General features: G+C 47.2%; 1 protein-coding gene across 4 annotated transcripts in view; it reads right to left on the reverse strand.

Annotated features, from left to right (window-relative positions):
• Positions 1–24,032, reverse strand: part of Stat3 (signal transducer and activator of transcription 3) — a 54,865-nt gene that overhangs the window by 2,750 nt on the left and 28,083 nt on the right. Inside the window, exons 3-23 of one of the 4 annotated variants that reach the window (XM_006992903.4) lie at positions 21,800–21,944; positions 21,127–21,225; positions 18,849–18,944; positions 18,622–18,703; positions 18,222–18,316; positions 17,909–18,060; positions 15,533–15,691; positions 15,352–15,444; positions 14,626–14,685; positions 8,373–8,402; positions 8,190–8,283; positions 8,031–8,078; positions 6,246–6,329; positions 5,474–5,572; positions 5,235–5,370; positions 4,371–4,423; positions 4,035–4,129; positions 3,785–3,924; positions 3,207–3,416; positions 438–480; positions 36–148 (exon numbers count right to left, since the gene is read on the reverse strand). In XM_006992903.4, the coding sequence (XP_006992965.1) occupies positions 36–148; positions 438–480; positions 3,207–3,416; positions 3,785–3,924; positions 4,035–4,129; positions 4,371–4,423; positions 5,235–5,370; positions 5,474–5,572; positions 6,246–6,329; positions 8,031–8,078; positions 8,190–8,283; positions 8,373–8,402; positions 14,626–14,685; positions 15,352–15,444; positions 15,533–15,691; positions 17,909–18,060; positions 18,222–18,316; positions 18,622–18,703; positions 18,849–18,944; positions 21,127–21,225; positions 21,800–21,944 (2,126 nt within the window). Of the gene's footprint in view, positions 1–35; positions 149–437; positions 481–3,203; positions 3,417–3,784; positions 3,925–4,034; positions 4,130–4,370; positions 4,424–5,234; positions 5,371–5,473; positions 5,573–6,245; positions 6,330–8,030; positions 8,079–8,189; positions 8,284–8,372; positions 8,403–14,625; positions 14,686–15,351; positions 15,445–15,532; positions 15,692–17,908; positions 18,061–18,221; positions 18,317–18,621; positions 18,704–18,848; positions 18,945–21,126; positions 21,226–21,799; positions 21,945–24,032 lie in introns of all 4 variants that reach the window. The other 3 variants (XM_006992902.3, XM_006992904.4, XM_015986451.3) reach the window with 3 other exon arrangements.

Raw genomic sequence — 24,032 nt, forward strand, 5'->3', positions numbered from 1 at the left:
GCATCAGACAAGGGCCTGACTCTCCAGACACTCACCAAACTGCCCTCCTGCCGAGGGCTCAGCACCTTCACCGTTATTTCCAAACTGCATCAATGAATCTAAAGTGCGGGGGGACATCGGCAGGTCAATGGTATTGCTGCAGGTCGTTCTGTAGGAAAGGGGGGCGGCAGGAGGGGGAAGGGCCGGGTTGACAAGACACAATGGAGGGGAAAAAAAAAGAACAAAACACACACACACAAGCCATCAAACTCTGGTCTCCAACAGAAAAAAAAATAACAACTCAAGCTTTTTAAACACACAAAGTAGGTCACTCTGAGCACTAAGCAGCCCAGGAGCATCCAGCCCTTCACAGTGGCTCTGACCCCGCGTCCTCCCTATTCCTGGGGACAACTGAGGACAGTAGAAATGAATGCAAACTGGGAAGGGAAGCCACTTACGGTGTCACACAGATGAACTTGGTCTTCAGGTAAGGGGCGGCACCTGCAGAGAGGAAACCGGGCTTTAACTGAGTGCAAGCTGCTTTGGGAACAGTGCAAGAGGTCCATCTGGCTCTCCAGATGGCTGGAGCCAACCTCACACAGAGACTGTCCAGACACCTGTCCACCTCTTAGGGCTGTCCTCCCTCGCTCAGCATGTGCTATGTGACATCCAAGGTACTCGTAGTCTGAAGTTTTATGCTTTCCACAGCTGCAGAACTTCTGGGCACACCTGCCTGCCTGTACCTACACCTAGCCTGCCGCCAACTTTAGGCTTCCCTCCCACCCTGCCTGAGTGTTCAACACCTTTGTGTGGTTCTAGGCTTCTACTGTGACCTGGTCACGCTTGTGAATTGACCAGGTGACCAGCCCTGACACCAACAGGACCGAATGTTTAAGAAGACAAAGATGGCCAATGCTGGAGGCTCCAAAGCCACTTGCAAGCTAGCAACCACATCCCAGCCACCAGGAAGACAGGACAGCCGGGTCTGAGTCCATTGCAACAGCCAGGAGACCTGGCCAAGGCACCTTCTCTCTCATGTGTGGGAGGGAGGGAGAGGCGGGTCTGGCTGTCTTCCATCTCTGCCGTTTATGTTGGAAATGTGAGGACTGAAATGTTAGGCAAAGCCCTGGAGGCACTGGCCTGAAGTCTTGGGAGTTCAGCTCAACAAAGCATGGGGCAGGCCTGGAGCAGTGTGGGTAGGCTGAGAAAGGCTGAGACATAACCCCAGGGCCTACAAGCAGCTAGAAGCCATTGAAAAGCGGCCATCGTGAAAATCCAGGTTCATTTTTGGCCAAGAAACAGGTAACTTAGCATAGAGCCAAAGGAATTCCTGAGGCAATTGTGCATCTACAAATCCAACTGTCCTGGTCCAAAGAGCTCTCTAGGATGAGAACTCTCTCCCCGAGAGACAGAGGGGTAAGGGAAGACAGTTGGGCAAGATAGCGAGGTGCTAACGCTGCTGTTTCCAAACCTGAGGACCTGAGTTCAACCCCAGGATCCACACAATGGGAGGAAAGAGCTGGGACCCTCAAGGTCCTCTGACCTCCAACAAGAGCCCCACACACAATACATGAGAGAGAGAGAGAGAGAGAGAGAGAGAGAGAGAGAGAGAGAGAGAGAGAGAGAGAATGAATTCCGTTCTCTGAGAAGTCCTTTGGGCCTGAGGTGGGAGTGTGGAGCACAGAACTAAGAGAGGAGAGAAGAGGAAGACATGGCTGATAACTGTCTGGGTCTGGACAAACTATGACTGAACTTACTCAAAAGCCCTCCAGAGGAAGGCAAGGAAGACCTGGGAAGAGGCTGAGCGATGTCTACACCATGGTACTCTTGCAGTAGAAAGGAAGCGGTCATGACAGCTCACCTCTCTGAGGGGCTCATCGGAACCACCTACCCTTCATCAGGCTCCCAAGCCCCCAGTGCTCCCTCCTTACGCTCACAGGCAAGCCCCTCAGGTAAGGGCCTCCTTTCTTGTGCTCAGTGCCTGGCCCTGAGGAACGTCTCTAGGCAACTACAGCAGAGATGGGAAGGGGTGACAGCCTCAGACCAAGGGCCTGGGTCTTGGAAGCAAATTAGTCAAAAGGATCAGCAGCACGTGGACTTCAAGGTCCTCTGTGAAAAGGACAAAGAGGAGTGTGAGAAGGGCTGATAGACAGATCTCCCAACTGAAGGCAAGGTGGAGGCCGAGATAAGGGACAGACAGGAAGTAAGAGCTGAACTCCTCCACAGATGAAGAGAACTCAACACCAGAACAAAGGGAAGGGAAGTAACCGTCAACAAGCCCGACTCCTCCAGCCTGAGAACTGGACATTCCGCGGAGCATGCCGAGGACAGAGCCGGCGAGAGTTGGCGCATTTGTGCACAGGTGCTCCATGGACAAAAGCAGTTGATGAAAAGTAGCCAGAGCAAGGAGGCCACCTCACACATCTCATTACAGAGCTCGGCATGGCGCGATGATTAAGAACAGTCACAGAAAACACAAATGAACACAGCAGCCTCCTCACCAGCTTGCAGACAGAAGACAGTCGATGCAGCAAGTACTAACCGGCTTGAGACCAGACAGCCCTGCCTCTTCATGCTGGGGACAGCCCCACGGACTCCAGATTTAACTCAACACAATCTCTGTTTTTTTGTATAATGTATACAGTCACACGCACTCCCACATAGTAAAATGCATCTTGTTTCAACAGCTGTCGATTCTAAATGCCAGCTCCCCATCCCCTCCAGGCATCATCTCCTGCAACCCCAACACTCCCCACTCTGCCGTGAACTCTACCCCAGGCTGCTAACAGCCACTGTCCCAGCAAGCCTTTCTTCAGACTGCCTGGCACTGCTAACACACGAAAGCGAAGCATACGGGACTCAAATCTGCCTCAAGTCTTCTGGACTCCACCGTGTAAGAAGCATCAGAGAATTGTCCTCATTTTCTCTTCCTGATGTTTTGAGGGTGTAGTGTGTGTGTGTGTGTGTGTGTGTGTGTGTGTGTGTCTGTCTGTCTGTCTGTCTGTCTGTCTATTTTCATCTCCAGACTGACAACTCCTGTGAGGCCTGATTCTGGTCTTCTCTTGAATCCCGTCAGTCACCCTGTCAAAGTACCCAATAAACAGCTCTTCCATAGCAGGACTCACCACCCTAAGACACCCGGTCATGTCCTTGTCTCTCCTCCAAGGACCTGCACTGTCCCCCTTTCCCTAACAGCAAAACCAGAACCATGGAAAATCAACAACTACCGGGGTCAGCTTCAGGATGCTCCTGGCTCTCTGGTCGACAGTACTTCCCGAATGCCTCCTCCTTAGGAATGTCAGGGTAGAGGTAGACCAATGGGGACACCAGGATGTTGGTGGCATCCATGATCTTATAGCCCATGATGATTTCAGCAAAGGACATGTTGTTCAGCTGCTGCTTGGTGTACGGCTCTACAGACTGGATCTGGGTCTTGCCTGTCATGGGACATGGGAAGGAAAGATTATGCCAGTCAAGTGCTGGAGACCCAGTGGCTTAGAACTGTGGTGGTGTCCAGGCTGGCTATAGAGAAGCTGTCAAGCTGGATCGCAGGCCAAACACTTGCCTCAGATGTATTAACAAGGTAGGTAGAAAAGGGAATGTGGAAATAAGATTCGAATCACACTTTTCTACTCGAATATTAGCCAATGGAGTAAACAAATGGGCAGGCCAGCCCTTCAGGAGGAGGCACAGGCCCTCTCTGCCCTCCAGGGGGCAGTAGTACACAGAACAAGAAGCAGCCAGGTGTTGGCAGTGGCCACCAGGTGGCGCAAGGGAGACAGGAGGGGCAGGTGAAAGGTCTTACCACTGATGTCCTTTTCCACCCAAGTGAAAGTGACCCCTCCTTCTTTGCTGCTCTCGCTGAATCTCAGCAGGAAGGTGCCCGGGGGTTTCGTGCTCAGGATCGCCCGCTCCCGCTCCTTGCTAATGAAACCCATGATGTACCTGGAGCCGAGAAAAACCAAAGTTGTTTGGGCTAAGGTTGTTCCTGTCACGGGCTTGCTGGGAGCAGGTTACTTGGTCACACAGTACAGCCAAGTTTCATTCAGCCTTACCCTTCATTCCAGAGGGCCAAGATATACTTTTTCACAAGGTCAATGATATTGTCTAGCCACACCCAGAAGGAGAAGCCCTTGCCAGCCATGTTTTCCTGGAGAAAGAATAATGGGAGAGCCAAGTCCACCACCATCCATTCCAGCCCTATCATGCCTGAACCTCAGTACTCTGCCCATGTCCTCGGGCTCCTCTATCCTCAGGCAGCTCTTACTAGCTGCTGGAAAAGGGGGTCCGAGGCTTTGGGTATCCATGCCCCTCCCCAGAACCACCTGACAAATGAACATTCCAGACCTGCCTCCCAGGAGGTAACCATAGGAATCAACAAGATCACTCACTTTGCAAAATTTAGCCCATGTGATCTGACACCCAGAGTAGTTGACGCCAGGTCCTGGAGGAGGGAAAAGATCAACAGAGGAATTTCGGCCTTGGTTAGAGGTTTCATTTCTCAAGGATGATGTGCAAACATTTGTCCCGTTATTTGCTTTTATGTACTTGCAGGGTGCCACAGTTCCATGTGCGTGTGTGTACGTGTGTGTCCGTGTGCACGAACATGCCCACACACATCCGACCCCAGCATTTGACCCTGGAGGAGCCCAGCACCGATGCCCCCCTGGGCTCCTGCTCTCCCTTGCCTCGTGTGTTCTGAGGACCAGTGTCACACGCTAGCAAGCTGGCAGCTGGGGTTAGAAGGTTGTGTCTGGTAGGACCACAGGTCAAAGCGACTTTTAGACCAGATATTTTTTAAAGGAAAGAAAAAAATTTAAACTACCATCTATGGCTTCTTTTTTTTCTTTTTTTTTTAAAAGATTTATTTATTTATTATGTATACAGAAGAGGGCGCCAGATCTCATTACAGATGGTTGTGAGCCACCATGTGATTACTGGGAATTGAACTCAGGACCTCTGGAAGACCAGTCAGTGCTCTTAACCTCTGAGCCATCTCTCCAGCCCCCATCTATGGCTTCTTAAAGAAATGGGCTCTTACCCATCTTCTAACACACACTAAAATAGCGCCTCAGGTTAGTCAGAGCAGTGCCTGGATCAAGAAAAAAAGCCCTCCCGATCCCTGCCACATATCCTAAAAATGAACACCAGGCTATGCCTGGCACAGTGCCTGGCCCTGGGTAGACCCTGGGAAACCTTGCCCGAGTGACCACCCGCCCAGAGCAGACCCTCATCTGAGGCTGTCACACACCCACCTAGGAGCTTCTCGGCCAGCGTAGTCAGCTGCTCGATGCTCAGCCCTCGCTTTGTGGTGGATGAGAACTGCCAGCTGAGTACCTCGGCCACCTGGTCCCAGGTTCCGATCGGTGGCTTGGTGAAGAAGTTCACGTTCTATGGAAAAGGTGAGAGAGGAACGAACGCTGATGACCCCCCCAGGACTGAGAAGGCGCAAGGACTCAGGGATTTCAGAGAGGGTGTTCAGAGGGGGACTCACCTTGGGGTTGTTGGTCAGCATGTTATACCACAGGATGGATGCCCAGGCATTTGGCATCTGACAGATGTTGGAGATCACCACAACTGGCAAAGAGTGGGTCTGTAGAGTATGGGGGACAGGTGGGGAGTGACTTTAGCAAGACAGCTGGGCTCTCACCGCTCCAAAAGCCTCTTCACCTGTACCTCCACAGGCTAGAATTAAAGTCATGCCACACCAGATGCCAGCTCTAAGCAGGAGCGTGACTGAAGCAGCTCAACACCAGAGGAGAAGAATGATCAGCCTGGGCATCAGGACTCGCTGACGTCTGAATATAACCAGTGACTTATGAAATGTAACTGGCTCAAAGCTAGTCCCCGGCCCTGACTTTCCAGAGACCTGGAAGGCAATCTCTAAAATGCAAAGTATCTATCTATATCTTTCCATGAACTTGAGGTGTTAGAAATCAAACATAAGGATTCCTGATTTTCCAGGTCTAATGTAATAAGATCAAGGCTGGAAAACAAGATCTAAATGCCATGACTTTCTGCATACTGAAATGGTGGCTACTAAGATTCACTTGCCCAAACTTTATCAAATTGATTCGAAGCAGTCATTAAAGACAGATTTCCAATTCATGTGCTCAAGCAACACTTTCTTCTCAGTGGGTGGCTATCAAGGACTTTCAGAGGTGGACAGTGAAAACTAAACACAGGCTTAGCAAACAGTCACATGCCACCAGGCATTTTGTCCTGTCGCTCTGAAAGTGCACGGGCTGTCTGTGTGCAGAACTCACCTCCAGGTCAATCTTGAGGCCTTGGTGGTACACCTCAGTCTCGAAGGTGATCAGATGCAGCTCCTCAGTCACAATCAAGGAGGCCTGCAACAGCAAAGTCACTTCTTCAGAGAATGGCCGAGTTCTCAGCAGCAACAACAGAGGACAGTGATGTGCTATGGCCTCACTACACTAATAAGGTGGCTGTGGACAGTGTCAGGGACACAGCTCTGTACCTTCTCTCTTCAACACAAAGATCCTCAGGGCAGGGTCCTCAAACCTGATCTTTTAGTATGTATTACATAATAAATAATCGTATTTTATAATATACAGATTCAAGGCACAAAGAACAACAAAGCAATGGATATGCAAGGATACACCACCCCGTTTATTTATCATTTGGGGACCAGCAAGATGGCTCAGTGGGCAAGGGCATTGGCCTGATAACCTGAGTTTAATCCCTGAGACCCACACAGTGAAAGGAAAAAAGTCTTAGAAGTAGTCCTTTGACCTCCACATGCACACCATGGCACATGGGCGTCCATACACAAACACAGACAGGAGGGAAGGAAGGGAGGAAAGGAGGGAAGGAGGGAGGGAGGGAGGGAGGCACGTAGGCAAGTTTATTTGAATTTCTTCTCTTCCTCCTTTTCTCTCTCCCTCCTTTCTTCCATCCATACTAGGGGGCAAACTCTGTGTCTCACGCATGCTAAGCGCACCCCACCACTGAGCCACAGCCTGCATCACCATCCATTTAAGGACAAGCCATTGGCACTGAAATTCCCCAGGCCATTTTTCCCCTTCCTCTTACAGTACTGCTGTGTCTTGTGGCTCTATTGTTTCCTAGCTCCTCCTAACCATGTTCATGGTTGTTTCTCCAAGCATGTGCATTTTACGCGGGGTGTCTGTGAACCCCACACATGTGTGGTCCTACTGTTAGTATGTTCCAGCTGTTGGCCCCCACCCCCAGTGTGAGGTGGTCACATGCAGGTCCCACTTCTTCTATCACAGTGGAGAGTATTCCGCTGTGACTACACCGCACTCCTGTCTCCCTAAGGGCTCTCAGATCTGGGCTGTTTGGAGAGTACTCGGTGGCTGTGATCATGTCCTTGTCCTTGCTGCACACATGCAAAGGTTTCTCTAGTGATAATCCTGGGACCTGGACTACTGGTTCACAGGGGATGCTCATTTTACAATGCCGAGCTGCTTTCCAAAGTGACTGTAACACCTTTCCTGCCACGAGCAGGGGTACAGTGCAGCCCTCTCGCTTTGTACAGGAGTTACTAAGGAATGAGTTCTCAGGAAGGAAATCCCAGTTCTTCTATGTGTGTGCTGAAGGACAGAATAATCTTAAACTCATGATCCCCCTGCCTCAGCTCCTGAGTGCGTGTGTGTGTGTGTGTGTGTGTGTGTGTGTGTGCTGTTTTCTTAAGTTTAACTCTGACTTGCTTTCCATCTCACCAAGGCCCTGAAAATGGAGCCAGCTGGCAGGTGGTAGCAAGGGACTTTGGGAAGCCCCAGGCAAGGTGGAAACTTTTCTACCAAATGGGTGTGGGTAACAGCTCAACAAGGGACTTCCCACTGCTGAAAGGGGGGCCACTCCCCAACTCTCAGGGAAGTGCTCCTCTTCGAGAACTCCACGGCACCTGTGACTTCTGAGCATGTCACACTGGCCCAGAGCGACATTTCTAAACAGCAGCTGAAACAGCAGATCAAGGTCTTTAATTCTGGGCCAGACAGAGAGCGCTTTCTCTCTTTTCCTCAAAGAGGACACTCCGGACAGTTTTTAGCCTGAACAAAACTTACATCACAATTGGCACGGCCTCCATTCCCACATCTCTGCTCCCTCAGGGTCTGGAAGAAAGGAAAAAGGCCAAGTGTCATGTGTGGCTGTTGCTAGCTCTTGCTCTGCCATTGCCCTCTGTGCAAGGGAGCACCCTCCGGGGAGCACCCCCTACGACCCACCAAGTGCTTGAACTCCGCAGACAGGCTGCCGTTGTTGGACTCTTCCATGTTCATCACCTTCGTGTTTGTGCCCAGAATGTTAAATTTCCGAGATCTGAATCATGGGAGAAAAACCAACACACGAGTGACTGAGCAGCCAGAGGATGAAGCTGGATGGAACAGAACAAAGGAGGCGGGACTCACCCTCTGAGAGCAGCAACGTCCCCAGAATCTCTGTCAAGAACACAGATGAAGGTTAACAAAATGGAAGTCATCAACCCCGTTTCTTTCCAGAACCTACTTTGATGGGAAATGCCTTTAGCTGTCCAGTTATGTTTTAGGGGTGAAATAAAACTCTGTATGTACTTAAGCAGTAGCCTCAGTTGGGTGTCTACCCCACAGCTTCTTTACCTTTCCTAAGAACTCTCCATCCTGCTCAGCATGGGATGGCAGAGGCCATCTCTACCTCCAGGGAACCCTGATCACTACATTCATCAGAACGGAGGAAGCACAGAGCAGTGAGGCCGCAGTCTGCCTTGTCTCAATCCGACCAAGGAGGGTATCCTAGGCTGTTCTGCTCCACAGATGTATGTGAGAAGGTGTATGGCCTTTGTTAACTGCTACTAGCAGCCACGGAGCAGCGTGGAAGGGAACCTCAAGTCTACAGGTGTACACTAGGGATGGGATGGGATTCTGGGTTCCTGAAGACACGTCTGAGTCACTGACCTCATCTCAGGTACTTGCCCAACTGCACTTCCAGTTACACAGGTGGCAAATTTCCTCATTATCCAAGCCACGCTGGAGTTTCTGTAAAGGTCTGTTGTGACCGCCAGCTCTCAACACCTCCTGTGACGAGGCTGGAAAGGCTGTCCCCATGTGACCACTGCTACCTCTGTCCCTACTGTGCCATCCTTTTATACTATGATAGCTCTGTTTTTATCTTCTTTTTAGAGTACTATTTTAAAAGTTCTTCTCAGTCAGGCATGGTGGTGCCCACCTTTAATTCCATCACTCAGGGGGCAGAGGCACACAGATCTCTGTGAGTTCAAGGCCAGCCTAGTCTACAGAGTTAGTTCCAGAACAGCAAGGGCTACACAGAGAAACCTTGTCTTGAAAAACAAACAAATAAACAAACAAACAAATAAATAAAACTGCTTCTCGATTGCTATATACTTACTTACACATAGAACCTTCTTGTGGGTTTGTAGAATAAATTGATCAGCTTTAAAACATTCTGTTTTTCCAGGGATGACATTTTCAAGCCAATGATCAGCTCTCCCTCATGTCTGAATCATCTTTCTCTTTTTTATATATACCCTTTTTGTATTAGTTTTTATTTATAATTTATAACCAATACATTACACAATCTTAAATGTACAACCTATGGGGCTGGTTTATAAAAGCTACACACACCAATGAAACATCAGCATAATCCAGAACATATCCACCACCCCAAAGTGCCCCTAAACTCACTTGTAATGCACCCCAACCCCATACTCCACCCCACCCTGGCCCCAGAACATTATTGCATTTTCTATCACTGCAGATTTATTTGCATTTTTAGAAACATACACATGCAAACATAAAGCATGCACTCTTTGGGGAGGAGACCTGGTTTCCTTCACTCAACATAAATACTTTGAAGATGTATTCATGTTTTACAACTATCAATAGTTCCTTTCATGGGGCTGGAGAGATCAGGGTCAATTCCCAGCATCTACATAGCAACTCACAACTGTCTGTAACTCCAGCTCCAGGGGATCCAACACCCTTACACAGATATACATGCACCATAACACTAATGTACATAAAATAACAACTAAATAACTAAAAAAAAATAGTTCCTTTGCTTTGATGGTGAACAGTATTCCACTGTATGGCAGAGTGCAAACGGTTCGTTCATTCCTGTTAGTGGACATGCACGTGGATTTTTCATTGCTCTTGTGTTAACATCTGTGAGTGAAATGGCTGTGTCACGGGGTAGGTCCATGGTTTACTTTAGACCACCATCAGAATTTCTTTTGAAGTGGTGGTGTCGTCACTTTTCTGTGCCACTGCGACATTATGCACTTGTGTTCTATGGGTGCTTTTGCTAACATGTAAATATAGTGAATATGCCCGGAGTTTATGCTAACGGTCTGCAAAAGAAAAACCCTCCCTTTTCACTCCACTCTATACCAAGCTGTCCCACCGCCACTCTCTGAGCACCATGCCCTCTCTACAACATGTACTGACCTCTTATATTAATCTCAAGTCTATTTCTAGACTTCAGATTTTGTGACAGTGATCAATCAACACATTCTTGTCCTGGTAACACACCCATTTAGCAACTGGAACTCCGTCATGTGTTTTAATATCTGGCAAGGCAGCTTCCTATGCCCACGCCTCCTAGTAGTTTCATTTAATAAAAAGCTCTTTGGGAATAAGCAGTGGGTGTCAGACACTGAAGGAGAGGAGAGCGGCCCTCTGGACAACACTTCAGGTTTGCAAAGTGACTGCGTTCCGGAGACCTGCTCTTAGCAGTGGGGCTGTCCAGGCCACTGGACCGCACACTTAGGAATGGACGCGGGGATGGGGAGATGGCTCAGTGGCAGAGTGCTTGCTGCATGGCATGAGAACCCTAGTTTGGATCCTCAGCATTACACAAAATCTGGGTGCAGCAGTGTCTGTAGCCCCAGTGCTGGGGGCTGCATGCCAAGCTTGCTGACCAGCCAGCCTAGCCAGTGAGTGAGCTCCAAGTCCAGGGATCCTGTCTCAAAACATGAGGTGAACAGTGGTACAGGAAGACACTTCATGTCTACTTCTGCTCTACACATATACAACATACGCACGCACGCACGCATGCATGCACGCACGCGCACACACACACGCCCATGCACGAAGAAAACTAAATTATCTTGCTATCTTTGCTTACTTTTTTCAACTGTGATATAACTTGGCAAGTATAATTTATTTATTTACATCTTTCTTTTTCTTTTTTCTCTTTGGTTTTTCAAGATAGGGTTATTCTGTGTAGAACTGGCTAACCTCGAACTCACAGAGATCCACCTGCCTCTGCCTCCTGAGTGTTGAAATTAAAGGTGTGCGCCATCACCTCTAGGCTATGTCTTTATTTTGCAGGATGGGTGTTGAACTCAGGGCCTTATGCATGCGAGGGAAGTGCTCTAATACTGTATATACTTCCAAGTCTTTTTTATTTTCACATTTGAAGCAAATTGATGAGTCTCTGAAAGGTTTTTGAACACAATTGTTTACAAAACAAAGATCCCTGAATGGAGACATCTCTGAAGTCAAATGTCTGTCAAAGTTCCTGTTTTTCCATCCTTCATTTGCAAATAAGAGCTAAGTTTAAGAATATTTACTTGAGCTGGGTGGTGGTGGCGCATGCCTTTAATCCCACACTCGAGAGGCAGAGCCAGGCGGATCTCTGTGAGGTCAAGGGCAGCCTGGACTACCAAGTGAGTTCCAGGAAAAGGTGCAAAGCTACACAGAGAAACCCTGTCTCGAAAAACAAACAAACAAACAAACAAACAAACAAAAAAAAAGAATATTTACTTGTCATGGCAGCCTACAGAATGAGAAAAGATTTGTACCAACTACACATTTGATAGAGGGCTAAGAGCTATAACATATGAAGAACTCAAGAAACTAGATATCAAGAAAACAAATAACGCAATTTTAAAAATGGGGTATAGATCCAAGCAAAGAATTCTCAGTAGAGGAAATTCAAATGGCTGGGAAACACTTAAAGAAACGTTCACCATTGTTGGCCATCAGGGAAATGCAAATCAAAACTACTTTGAGATACCATCTTACACCTGTCAGAATGACTAAGCTCAACAAAGCAAGTGACAGCTCATGCTGGAGAGGTAAGAAGAGCACTCCTCCACTGCTGGGGGAGTGCAAACTCATAGACACTACAGAAATCAGCGCGGCAGGTCCTTAGGAAGATGGGGGTCAGTCTACCTCCAGATCCAGCTTTACATTCTTGGGCATCCACCCAAAGGATGCTTCATCCTACCGCAGGGACTCTTGCTCAACCATGTTGCTTCTCTCTTTATAACAACAAGAAATTAGAAATAACCTAGATGTCCCTCAACAGAAGAATGGATAAGGAAACTATGGTGTATTTACACAATGGAATATTACTCAGTCATTTAAAAAGAAAATGACAGGGTGAAATTTGCAGACAAATGGATGGAACTAGAAAAAAAAAGCATCCTGAGTGAGGTATCCCAGACCCAGAAAGACAAATATGGTGTGTATTCACTTATATGTAGATATCAGCTGTTAAATCAATGATAACCACGCTACAATCCATAGAACCACAGAGGGTAGGTACAGAGTAAGGGGCTAGAGGGGACAGATAGATCTCATTAGGAAAGGAAAATAGGCTGGGTGGTGGTGCACACCTTTAATCCCAGCACACGGGAGGCAGAGGCAGGAGGATCTCTGTGAGTTCGAGGCCAGCCTGGTCTATCTATAGAGTGAGTTCCAGGACAGCCAGGGCTACACAGGGAAACCCTGTCTCAAAACAAAACAAAACAAAAAACAAAAAGGGGGGATAGAATAAATAGAACGGATATTTATGGATGGGGAGGGTCTATAAGGGAGGATCAAGGGAGGGGACAGGGGTGGGGTGGGGTGGGGAGTAGTGGATGAAAGGGAATATGGGGAGAGACAGATAAACTTAAGGGGCATTTGTGGGGTAGCATGGAAATCTAATATAGTAGAAACCTCCTAATATAATCGCATATGAAGGCAACCTCAAAGAAATCTCCAAATAATGGAAGAGACAGAGTTCCACCTGGCCATCTCTTGTCACCAAATGAAGCTTCCAGTACTGGAGTGGGTTACATCTAATTGAGTTGTTGGCCAAAGGGACCTCATGGGAATCCCAAACAACCCAGGCTGCTGCCGAGACTACGGGTTGCTCTCTATAAACTGACAGCAAGGCCCCCATTGCTGAAGACAACACCTACATAACTCACTGAACCTGGAGATGTCGAGCTGGTGCCTACATAGAGCCTTCACCCCTACCTGCCAGGGTCTTTGTTAGAGGAAGTACTCTGCACGCTGCCAAAAGAGGAATGTGAATATCAACCCAGCCACAAACCCTTTATCTACAACGGTGCCCTGCCCGTAAGATGACATGCTAGGGCAATGGTGGCACAAAGCTTGTGGGAGTGACCAGCCAATAACTGATCTGACTTGAGGCCCACTCCATGAGATAGAACCCATACCCAACAATACTTGGGTGACCAAGAACCCGACAGCCCAAGAACCTAGAGCAAAACCAAATAATAAAGTCTAAAAAAAGTCTTTAAAAAAAAGGAAAAGGGCTCTTCCCGAGGTCCTGAGTTCAATTCCCAGCACCCACATGGTGGCTCACAACCGTCTGTAGTGAGATCTGGCACCCTCTTCCATATACATAATAAATAAATAAATCTTTAAAAAAGGAAAAGGGAAAAAAAAAGCCAGGCGGTGGTGGCGCACACCTTTGATCCCAGCATGCAGGCGGCAGAGGCAGGCAGATCTTTGTGAGTTCAAGGCCAGCCTGGGCTACAGAGTGAGTGCCAGGAAAAGTGCTAAAGCTACACAGAGAAACCCTGTCTAGAAACCCCACCCCCCAAAAAGGAAATGTAGTGATAAAATGACTCATAATATTTTGCTACACTCGTAGATCAGTTCAACCATTATCAGAGAAATTTCTTCCTGCAGCAGATGGGAACAGATACAGAGACCCACAGCCAGACATCACACAGTGAGAAAGACCTTGGAACACTCAGCCCTAAACAGGATGGCCCCATCAAATCCCTCCCCTCAGAGCTCAGGGAACCCCATGGAAGAGGAGGTGGAAAGAGTGTAAGAGGGGATGGAGGACACCAGGAGAACAAGGCCCTCTGAATCAACCGAAGCAAAGCTCCCATGAGCTCACAGAGACTGAGGCAGCATGCACAGGGCCTGCAGGCCTGCACCAGGTCCTCTGGGCTTACATTATGGCTGCCAGGTCAGTGTTTTTAAGGGAGCCCTGAGTGTGCGAACAAGTGGCTCTCTGACTCTTGTGCCTTCTCTTGGGCTCTTTTCCTTCTGCTGGTTTATCCAACTCCCATGCGATTTCATTTTGTTTTATCTTGTTACATGGTTTTCGTCCACCCTGTCCAACTCTAATGTGACCATTTCTGTTTTATCTTGTTACATTTTTGGTCTGTGTGGCTCAACTTCGATGTGATGGCTTTATCTTGTTACATGGTTTGGTTTGCTTTGTTTCTTTTGAGGTGTTGTTGTACTTTGTTTTGTAGGCTTTGGGGGTTAGGGTTTGCTTTTTTGAGAAAGAACTTAAAAGTTGGATGGGTAGGGAGGAGGAGCGGCTCTGGATGTACTTGGGGGAGGGGAAGAATTTGATCAAAATATATTCAAAGTTAAAAATTGTTTTAAAATAATAAAGAATACTTACTTGTCAATGCACACTTTAATTTTAAGCTGATAATTCAACTCGGGAAATTTGACCAACAACCTATTAAAAACATATAGTCAAGGAAAGTTAGTAGGCTTCCTACCATGACCTCTAGTTTAAAAAAATATAAAAACCCCTAATACTTCAATTCCTAAGAAGTAAATATATTGCTGGTGCATGCCTTTGATCCCAGCACTCAGGATGAGGAGGCAGGTGGATCTGAGTTCAAGGCCAGCCTAGACTACAAAATGAATTCTAGGACAGCAAGTTCTAGGTTATACAGAGAAACACTGTCTAGATTTAATCAATCAATCAATCAATCTATTTACAAGCCCAAATTCTAGCTCCACCCAGAGTCATCTTTGACACTAAAGCTGAATGCTGACCCTTCAACCAAGAAGTACTGAAAATGCCTAAGAATGTGAACCAAGCTGCAAGACTCACAGAAGGATGATAAAAAGCATTTAATGAGAAACCCTGCACGAACTTGCTCTCTCTGCAGCTGGCATTCCTTATGTTAAGTACAAAACCCAACACAGCTCTGTTTCTAAAGGAGATTTCACAGTGCAGGACAACCCTCCTCCGCATTTGTTCTGATTCAAGGAGTGGGATTCACCTCCCACCTCAGCTCTCCTATTGCTGAGCCTTCCTCCTCCCCTTGAAATGCTCAAGGAAGAGGACTGGACATCAATAAAAGCCCCACCAAAGTGTAAAGACTGGGCCCACCTGACTTTAGTAGTGAACTGGACACCAGTCTTGATGACCAAGGGCCGGTCGGGGTGCATCGGCATGCAGGGCTGTCGCTCCACCACGAAGGCACTGGAGGGGAAAGGACAGCACGTCACCTGCTGTGGGGACCAGGCTTCTTCCTGCTCCTTGCTTCTGAACCCCAGCCTTTTAAGCTTACCTCTTCATCAAGTTTCTGAACAGCTCCACGATCCGCTCCTCCAGCATCGGCCGGTGCTGCACAATGGGGTCCCCCTTGTAGGACACTTTCTGCTGCAGCTCCTCCAGTTTCTTAATTTGTTGGCGGGTCTGAAGTTGAGATTCTGCTAACGAAGTTATCCTGCCAATAACGAAAGGCAGTTCCCAGTTACCTCTGGTGCCTGGCTGTAACCCCAGCTCTCAGGAGACTGAAGGAAAGGGCCCCTGAGTCTGGGCTGCATAGTGACCTCAAAGCCAGCCTGAGCTATGCAGTGAGGCCTGTCTAGGGAGAAAAGGCCCTAAAATAATGACAGGGAATATACATAAGATTGGCCACTTCAATGATTTGAAGCATATAGTTGAGGGAAGAAGGTCAAGGCTTACACCACTAGGAGGCATTAATGGAGTTGTCACCGGATTGTGAATGAATTCAAGACCAAATATGAAGAACACTTGTGCTCACTTTCCCCATCCTAGGCTGTCTAGGTATTAAAACATGACACTGGAAGGCAGAGGACACTAAGTGGGCTTGAGCCAGCGCTGCCATTCATGATCTGCATAAGCATGGCCAGGTCCCTTCACCATGGTGGCCTTAGTGCTCCTTGAAAGAGAAGACAAAGGGTTGAGCCTCATCAAGAACCCATTCAATGTTCTTCTTCGATGAATCATAAAGATATACCAAGATATGTCAAAATTTAAAAAGTCAGCTAGAAAAGTCAGACATGGTGGTGCCTGCCTTTAATCCCAGCAGCTGGGAGGCAGAAGCAGGCAGATTTCTGTGAGTTCGAGGCCAGCCTGGTCTACAGAGTGAATGAGTTCCAGGACAGTCAGGGTTATATTAAAAAAAATATTATAAAGAAAGAAAAAGTGGGCAGAAAGAGAGACAAAGCTGACTAATTCTGCCTCCAAGAATAGGGAATATTAGTATCTTTCTTTTTACATCTAATGTCTCTCCTTTATGGTTTATCACTAGTTTAATAAAAGGCAGAAGGTGAAAGGTGGACAGCTGCAGGGATCTGACTCCTGACCCATCCTTTCTGGCATCTCCCAGAACTTAACTTCTTGGAACTCTGATCAGGAAGCTCTACAGACTGCTTTCAGGAAAAGAACAGCACTCAGTGTCGGTGGTGACACAGACAGGCTTGTCACGTGGACTTTTCTTGAACGTCCAGTTTCATGCTCCATGGAGCGGGGTTCCCTATCCTGCCAAGCTTCTTCTAGTTTAAGGTGGTGGGGCACACTAGCTCTGAGGCCCTGCTCACCACGCCAGATGGCCAGTATTAGGAAAAGAGCAGATAACAGATGAGCACGCGAGAACAAATGGGCCTGGGAGAGCTCAGGAGCTGAGCCTGCGCCTTGGATGCATGAGGCCACGTGAGCCGTCCTTCCCATTGCAGCAAAGGAGGCAGGAAACGGAGCCGCTGCTACCTGAAGCTGGACTTCTAGATCACATGTATATTCACTGACAGATGTCTACAGAAATGATTGTCACAAAGTCTGGTGACTCGCTGATACCACTCAATGGATTTGAATTTTTGTCTTTCATTTTATTAATTTCATATACTTCAACTTTTTCCTCCTTTACAAAGAATATATAATGTTTTAAATTATTAAAGTAACTAAAATAGAGAATTTAGTGTTAAATACAACTAAAGTATTATTTAAATTTAAAAATTAAATATATTTAAAATTAGTGATATAAGCATTTTTTTAATTAAAAATTTGTTAAAATTAGTTAACTTTTTTTTTTTAAGATTTATTTATTTATTATGTATATGGAAGAGGGTGCCAGATCTCATTATGGATGGTTGTGAGCCACCATGTGGGTGCTGGGAATTGAACTCAGGACCTCTGGAAGAGCAGTCCGTGCTCTTAACCTCTGAGCCATCTCTCCAGCCCCTAGTTAACGGTTTTAACTCTTAGACTAAATTTGAGTATGTAAAAGAAGCTACCTTATGGCAGGAGTGGTGATTCATGCCTAAAATTCCAGATACTTAAGAAGCTGAGGCAGGAGGATTGCAAGTTCAAGGTGAGCCTGGCTATATAGTGGGCTTGAGGCTGGCCTAGCAGTCAGTGAGATTCTTTCTCAAAGTAAAAGAAGAAAAACTAAGTGCCCGTCTTAGCAATAGAGTATCCGGGGCTAGGAGTATAGTGTAGTTCAACGGTTCTAGAACATTTGTCTAGCACATGTCTAAGGGATGGGTGTCGTCTCCCCCACCCCACCCCCACCCCCCCCACCCCCGCCCCGGCAGCAATAAAAAGGAAAAAACGATTGCATGAGCAAGGTAGCCCCACTCTGAAGGCCTGTGACCGAACCCAGCTCTTTAGAAGGAAAACAAGCCTTCCTTCCAACCCTTACCAGTTTTCCAGGCGATCCAGGCAGATGTTGGGAGGACCTCCAATGCACGCGATCTGCTGCCGCCTCTTCCAGTCAGCCAGCTCCTCGTCTGTGAGTGTTTTCTGCACGTACTCCATTGCCGACAAAAGCCCCGCCAGCTCACTCACAATGCTCTGTTTGGAAATCAAAACAGTCAAAAGACATTTCCCCAGACCATGTCTAACCATGTTCTCTAGTCAGTTCCAGAGAGGGAACCCGTTAGAGCCCAGTCAAGTCTTCCCACAGCAGGTGTGTGGTGCTGGGGAAGCTCCAGGAAGCTGTCCAGAAAGCTTACTCTCCGCATCTGGTCCAGCGCCGTGAGCATCTGTTCCAGCTGCTGCATCTTCTGCCTGGTCACAGACTGGTTGTTTCCATTCAGATCCTGCATGTCTGGTAGGGGAGGAAAGATGCCTTGACCAGGGGGAATGCCGCAGCCTTCCCAACGAGGCCCCAAACCCTGTGTGCACATGCAGTCCCTGCTACTCGGAGAGCTGAGGTAAGATGGCAGCAGGCTCAAGGGCTATCCTGAGCTACATGGTCAAATCCCATCTCAAGGACAAACAAAAGGTTGTCCTACTAAGTGCCAGAAGCTCCTGCTTCTCCTGCTGTGCAGTCACATGAGTGAAGCCAGGTCCTGAAACTCAAAGACACAGCCTAGCTCTCAGCAGATTTTAACGTCTCTGATGTTCACTTGCCTCCTTGACTCTTGAGGGTTTTATAGTTGAAATCAAAGTCATCCTGGAGATTCTCTACCACTTTCATTTTCTGTTCTAGATCCTGTTTAAACAAACAAACCAAAAACAGAAGTAAAAAAGAGGTTCCCTTCAGGAGAGGAAAAAGAAAGTTTTGAAGATATTGAAAATGTGCATGCAGGACCACACTCCACAGCCTGAGCGAGGCCCCCTGGGTGAGGCCTGGTCACCTGCACACGCTTCCGGACATCCTGAAGATGCTGCTCCAGCATCTGCTGCTTCTCCGTCACCACAGCAGCTGTTGGGTGGTTGGCCTGGCCTCCTTGCTGCCAAAAAGGATTAACACACACATGAATTCATGAAAATCTGTCATCTGATTACCATCCCATCCTATTACCTGCCCTGTTGGGAAATGGGCGGTGATGCAAGCAGGGAGGGTGCTGGGAAAAACCCTTGTGTTGTTCAATCTGTGTCACTGGCTTTTACCAGCAGGAAACACAGCAAGCCCATTCTCTGCATTAAACTAGGAGCCCAGATGATGAACTAAGACACTGTCCCATTCTTCAAGCAGCTCATGGGTAAAGTGTCAAAAAAAATTAATTTAAAAAACAATCCAGAAAGAATGTGGGGTACAGCTCAGTAGTAGAGATTATGCTAGTTAATAAATAAATAAATTCAGAATAGCTGATGACAGCGCAGTGCAATATATCACCATGAAAAAAAAATCATTTCCCAAGGACTTTCAAAATCGTGTCTCCATAGCTTCTGCGATGGAGGAGAGGCTGCTGCCCTGAGAAAGTCAGTTAGGACATGAGACATAAAACGACAGACTTTGCAAGGAACCAAAAGAGGCACCTGATGACAGAAAAGACAAGTAAAAGCTACAAAAACAAGACAGCACTTTTGACAGTGGCCAGGGATAAGGATGGCAATCTTGGAGAAAGCAGAGCCAGGAGAGATGTTATCCATCCAGTTTTCCAAGCCAGAAATGCTTACACCCTGAGTCTACACTCTAATGGCTCACATCTATCACACCGTCGGGGCTCAAATCAGGCTGCACCTGCTGCTTTTTACTTCTTCTATTTTATTTTGCTTCCTGTTCTTTAGGTTTATTTACTTATTTTATGCGTATGAGTGATTTGCCAGCATGTATGTACATGTACCTCATGGGTGCCCGGGGCCTACAGAAGTCTGAAATGGGCGTTGGATTCCCTGGAACTGGAGTTCTGGATGGTTCCACCTTGTGAGTGCTGGAAACTAAACCCAGGTCTGCTTCAAAAGCAGAAGTGTTCTTAACCACCAAGCCAGCTCTCCAGCCCCATTATTTGCTTCTAAGATCTCTCATTTCCAGTCTGTTCTCTCCACTTCTGCCACAAGTCTCCAAAGTAGGACTGAACAGGCCAACTTTAGAGAGACAATTTTCCCATTTCTCCTGGCTGCTCAAAACATAGAATACAAACCACTTAGAAGACTTGGGGAAACAGCCCAGCCCCTACATTTCTCTCCATTACGGGAACAACTCTGACTGATAAGATGCAGAGAAGTACCATAGACAGAGACTTTGAAAGGGCCCAGCCCCAAAGCTGTGCCTCTCCCCTCTCCTAGTTCCTAACTTGCCTGGGGCAGGGATGAAAGCCTAGTCTCTAGAAGCAATTCTAGAAGCCAGCAGTGGTCTAGGGTCTCTCAAGCTCCATACCGATGGCTAGGGAGGTGTGCTCTGTAGACTCTTAAGTTCTAATTCTGGAGTCAGGCATTAGGAAGTTCCTGTGGGCCAGGCATGGTGGTTCACATATTTAATACTAGCACTTGGGAGGCTGAGGCAGACGGATCTAGAGTTTACCACACTGGGCTAAGTATTGAGACTGTCTCAAGTGCAAGCAGAGCATGGGGGCCCATGCCTGAAATCTCAGCATCTAGAGAAACTGAAGCAGGATTGCCATGAGTCTGAGACAGCCCAGCTCACACAGTGAGTTCTAGGCTAGCATGGGCTACAGAATGTGACTCCGTCTGAAAATGAAGACAAGAAAAAGGCGTGTGGGAAGTGTGGTGGCATCCACCGGTAATGCCAGCACCTGGATGGCAGAGACAGGAAGACTAACCCAAACGGGAAGTCAGTTGTTCTACACAGCAAGACTCTGACTGAACAGCAACCAAACTCCAGGGCTGGGGACACGCTTCCAGTGCCGGTCTGACATGCACAGAGCCCTGCTTCTGTCCCTAGCACCACATACACAGGAAATGGTGTGTGCATCGCTAATCACTCAGGAGGAGACAGGAGAATCAGAGTTCAGGTTCACCCTTGGTTACAGTAGCACTGTTGGTTGGGGGTGGGATGGAGGGGCTTGTGTGAATTTTATTATTATTTTTTTTTTTTTGTCATTTTCAATGTATAGTTAAGGCTCTGATCTAGTCCCATGTTTCCTCTTCAGCCATATTAAACCACTACGATTTCACTGTTGCTTGCTTCCCAAGGTCCCCACTCTGCACTTGGTTTCTTCTAGGTCTCACCTGGGCTGCAGTGGCTGCCGTCTGGAGGAGGCGAGACTCTTCCCAGAGGCATCGGGCCACGATGCGGGCGATTTCCATCGGCTTCTCAAGATACCTGCTCTGTAAGTAAGACAGACGGAGAGTGGAACACCGGAGCCGGCTAAGGAGGAATGGACTGAACCTGGCTAACTCAAAACTCACTTCTGCAGGGCCTCTATGAAACAAGAGACTTCAGAGTCTGACTGAAATCCATAGGGAAGGAAAGGGAGGGGAATGGTGGCCACAGTGGCGGCACAACCACAGGAGTCCATCCGGGGACAGTACGTCATCTGGTCTCATAGGGAAGTGGTTGACTTTACCCAGGAGCACTCAATTAATGGCCAAACTTTTAGCATTTAAAACTAAGAGTATGTGCCTATGATGAGTAGGTATTGTTAGTATGCTATTATAACATGGAATAACATTAAGCCCTTGCCTTATTGCTTCAACTGTAACATGAGAAGTGAGTTTCCGGTAATGGCACCCAGGGGCCAGTGTACAGGGAACTGAGAAGGAGCTAATTACTTCTCCTTTGATTGAGAGTACAAGTCAGGAGCTCATCATTTAGCCAAGTGAGGAAAGCAATACTTCCGGGAGAGAACACCACCACTCCACTCCGCGGGGCCAGTGTCTCCCACTCAGCTTCCCATCGCACCTGTAGGAACTGCTTGATCCTCCGCAGGTTGTGCTGATAGAGGACGTTGGACTCTTGCAGGAATCGGCTGTACTGCTGGTCAATCTCACCCAAGAGATTATGAAACACCAGTGTGGCATGTGACTCTTTGCTGGCTGCATATGCCCTAGGAAAAGGAAGTGTGTGCCATGAGTAATTTGGAGAGCCTGGTGTGATAGCACATAGCTGGAACCATGGCTCTCTAGGGAGGTGGAGGCAGGAAAATCAAGAGTTCAAGGCCAGCCTTCCCCACCTAGGGAGTTCCAAGTCAGCCTGGGTAGCCTTGTCTCAAAAACAGGAGTAACAGGAATTTAAAATACACACATGCAGAAAGCCACCATCAAAGGGTGTCAGAGAGGACATGACAAGCTTGTACTAGAACCCATTCATCATTTTCCATTCCTTGTGTTCAGCACAATACCATCAAGTGGCCATGTAGCTCAATGACACAGACCTGCCTAGTGTGCTCAATCCCCAGGACAAAAAAAAAGAGATGTTAATGTGAGAATGATTCTAGATATTATTCATTCTTATAGTCTGTATGACTAAAATATTTGAGAAAAATGGACAGATGTAAATCTAGTGTGGTGTAACATCTGTAATCTGAAAATTACTTGAGAAGCTGAGGCAAGAAAATTGCAAGTTGGAGACCAGTCTGGGCTATATAGTGAGTTCTAGGCCAGCCTGAGCTATAGAGCAAAACTTTGCCTCAAAAACAAAATAAAAATAGACCTTGGATGCCAGGCAGTGGTGGTGCACGCCTTTAATCCCAGCACTCGGGAGGCAGAGGCAGGCGGATCTCTGTGAGTTCAAGGCCAGCCTGGGCTACAGCGTGAGTTCCAGGACAGGCTCCAAAGCTACACAGAGAAACCCTATGTCAAAAAACCAAAACAAACAAAAAAACAAAAACAAGACAGGGATGGCTCATTAGATAAAAGTGCTTGGTAGGGAAAGCTGACAACCTCAGTTCAATCCTTGGGACCTACAAAAAGGTAAAAGCAGAGAACTGACTCCATGAAGCTGTCCTCTGACCTCCACATGCCCACTGTGCCATGTCCACACTGCGCCCGAAACACCATACGCACACAATAATAATAAATAAAGAAGGAAACAAGCGATATTCAAACAAAGAAAAAGGACAGATAAAGGCTGGGCATATGCTTCATTCGGTAAAGGAGTTGTCTTGCAAGCAATGAGGACCTGACTTCCATCCATAGGACTCACATAAAAATGCTGGGCATGTCAGCGGTAGGTGGTAAACACCAGACCAACTCAACAGCATTTCTGAGGTTCCTTGGAGGTCTATATTATGGTTTTTGGTATTGTGTTTTCACGGGATTTCTGTGTGTGCACGAGCAGGGGTCTCTCTGCCTTTCTTTGGCTCCTTTTCTTCTGTTGGTGTTTGTTTGTTTCATCTTATTCCAGTTTGTTTCGGTTTGTCTCATTTTATTTTATTACTGTTTTTTAGTGCCCTGTTTGTGTTCTAGTGAGAGAGATAAAGGGTGTGGATTTGGGTGGGAGGGGAATTGGGGAAGATCTGAGAAGAATTGGGGGAGGGGAAACTATAGTCAAAATATATTGTATTTAAAAAAAATCTATTTTCAAAAAAAAAATGCTAGACATGGTAGCACATGCTTGTAATTCCAACACTGGGGAGACCAAGACAGGAGGATCCCTGAGGATCTGCCCTAATTGGTGAACTCTAATTCAGTGAGAGAACCTGTCTCAAAGGACTCAGAAGGCATTCCTAAGGATAAAACTTGAGGTTGTCCTCTGGTCTACACCACACATGCATCTACACAAACTTGTACATACATACACATGTATTTTTAAAAAAGGGACAGATAAGGTAGTTTTGCCTTAAATTCTCAGTGAACCCGTGGTCAGATTAGTATATATATAAGTGCTTAGTATCATAACCATTACTGCCCGGCTGGGGTACTCTGTGTCACATCCCTGGCCCTTCACTAATCAGGGTATGTATTCTGGAAAAAGGAGATCACATCAATATAAGCCTGACTACAGTAGAGTGAGGCAAATAGCTGGCATCATTTCCCCATGACTCTGTTTCTCTTACCCCATGTCTCCCCTTGAATAGAAGAAGCCACGTGTGTGATGGATCCCAACTCCTACCTGAGACAGAATTCTCAGATTAAAAAAAAAAATCTTTATCTCACTGCTAGAGAGTCAAATGCAGAGATCTCATCAAGGGAGT

Source organism: Peromyscus maniculatus, chromosome 8 (genome assembly GCF_049852395.1).
Source record: "Peromyscus maniculatus bairdii isolate BWxNUB_F1_BW_parent chromosome 8, HU_Pman_BW_mat_3.1, whole genome shotgun sequence".
Classification (NCBI taxonomy): domain Eukaryota; kingdom Metazoa; phylum Chordata; class Mammalia; order Rodentia; family Cricetidae; genus Peromyscus; species Peromyscus maniculatus.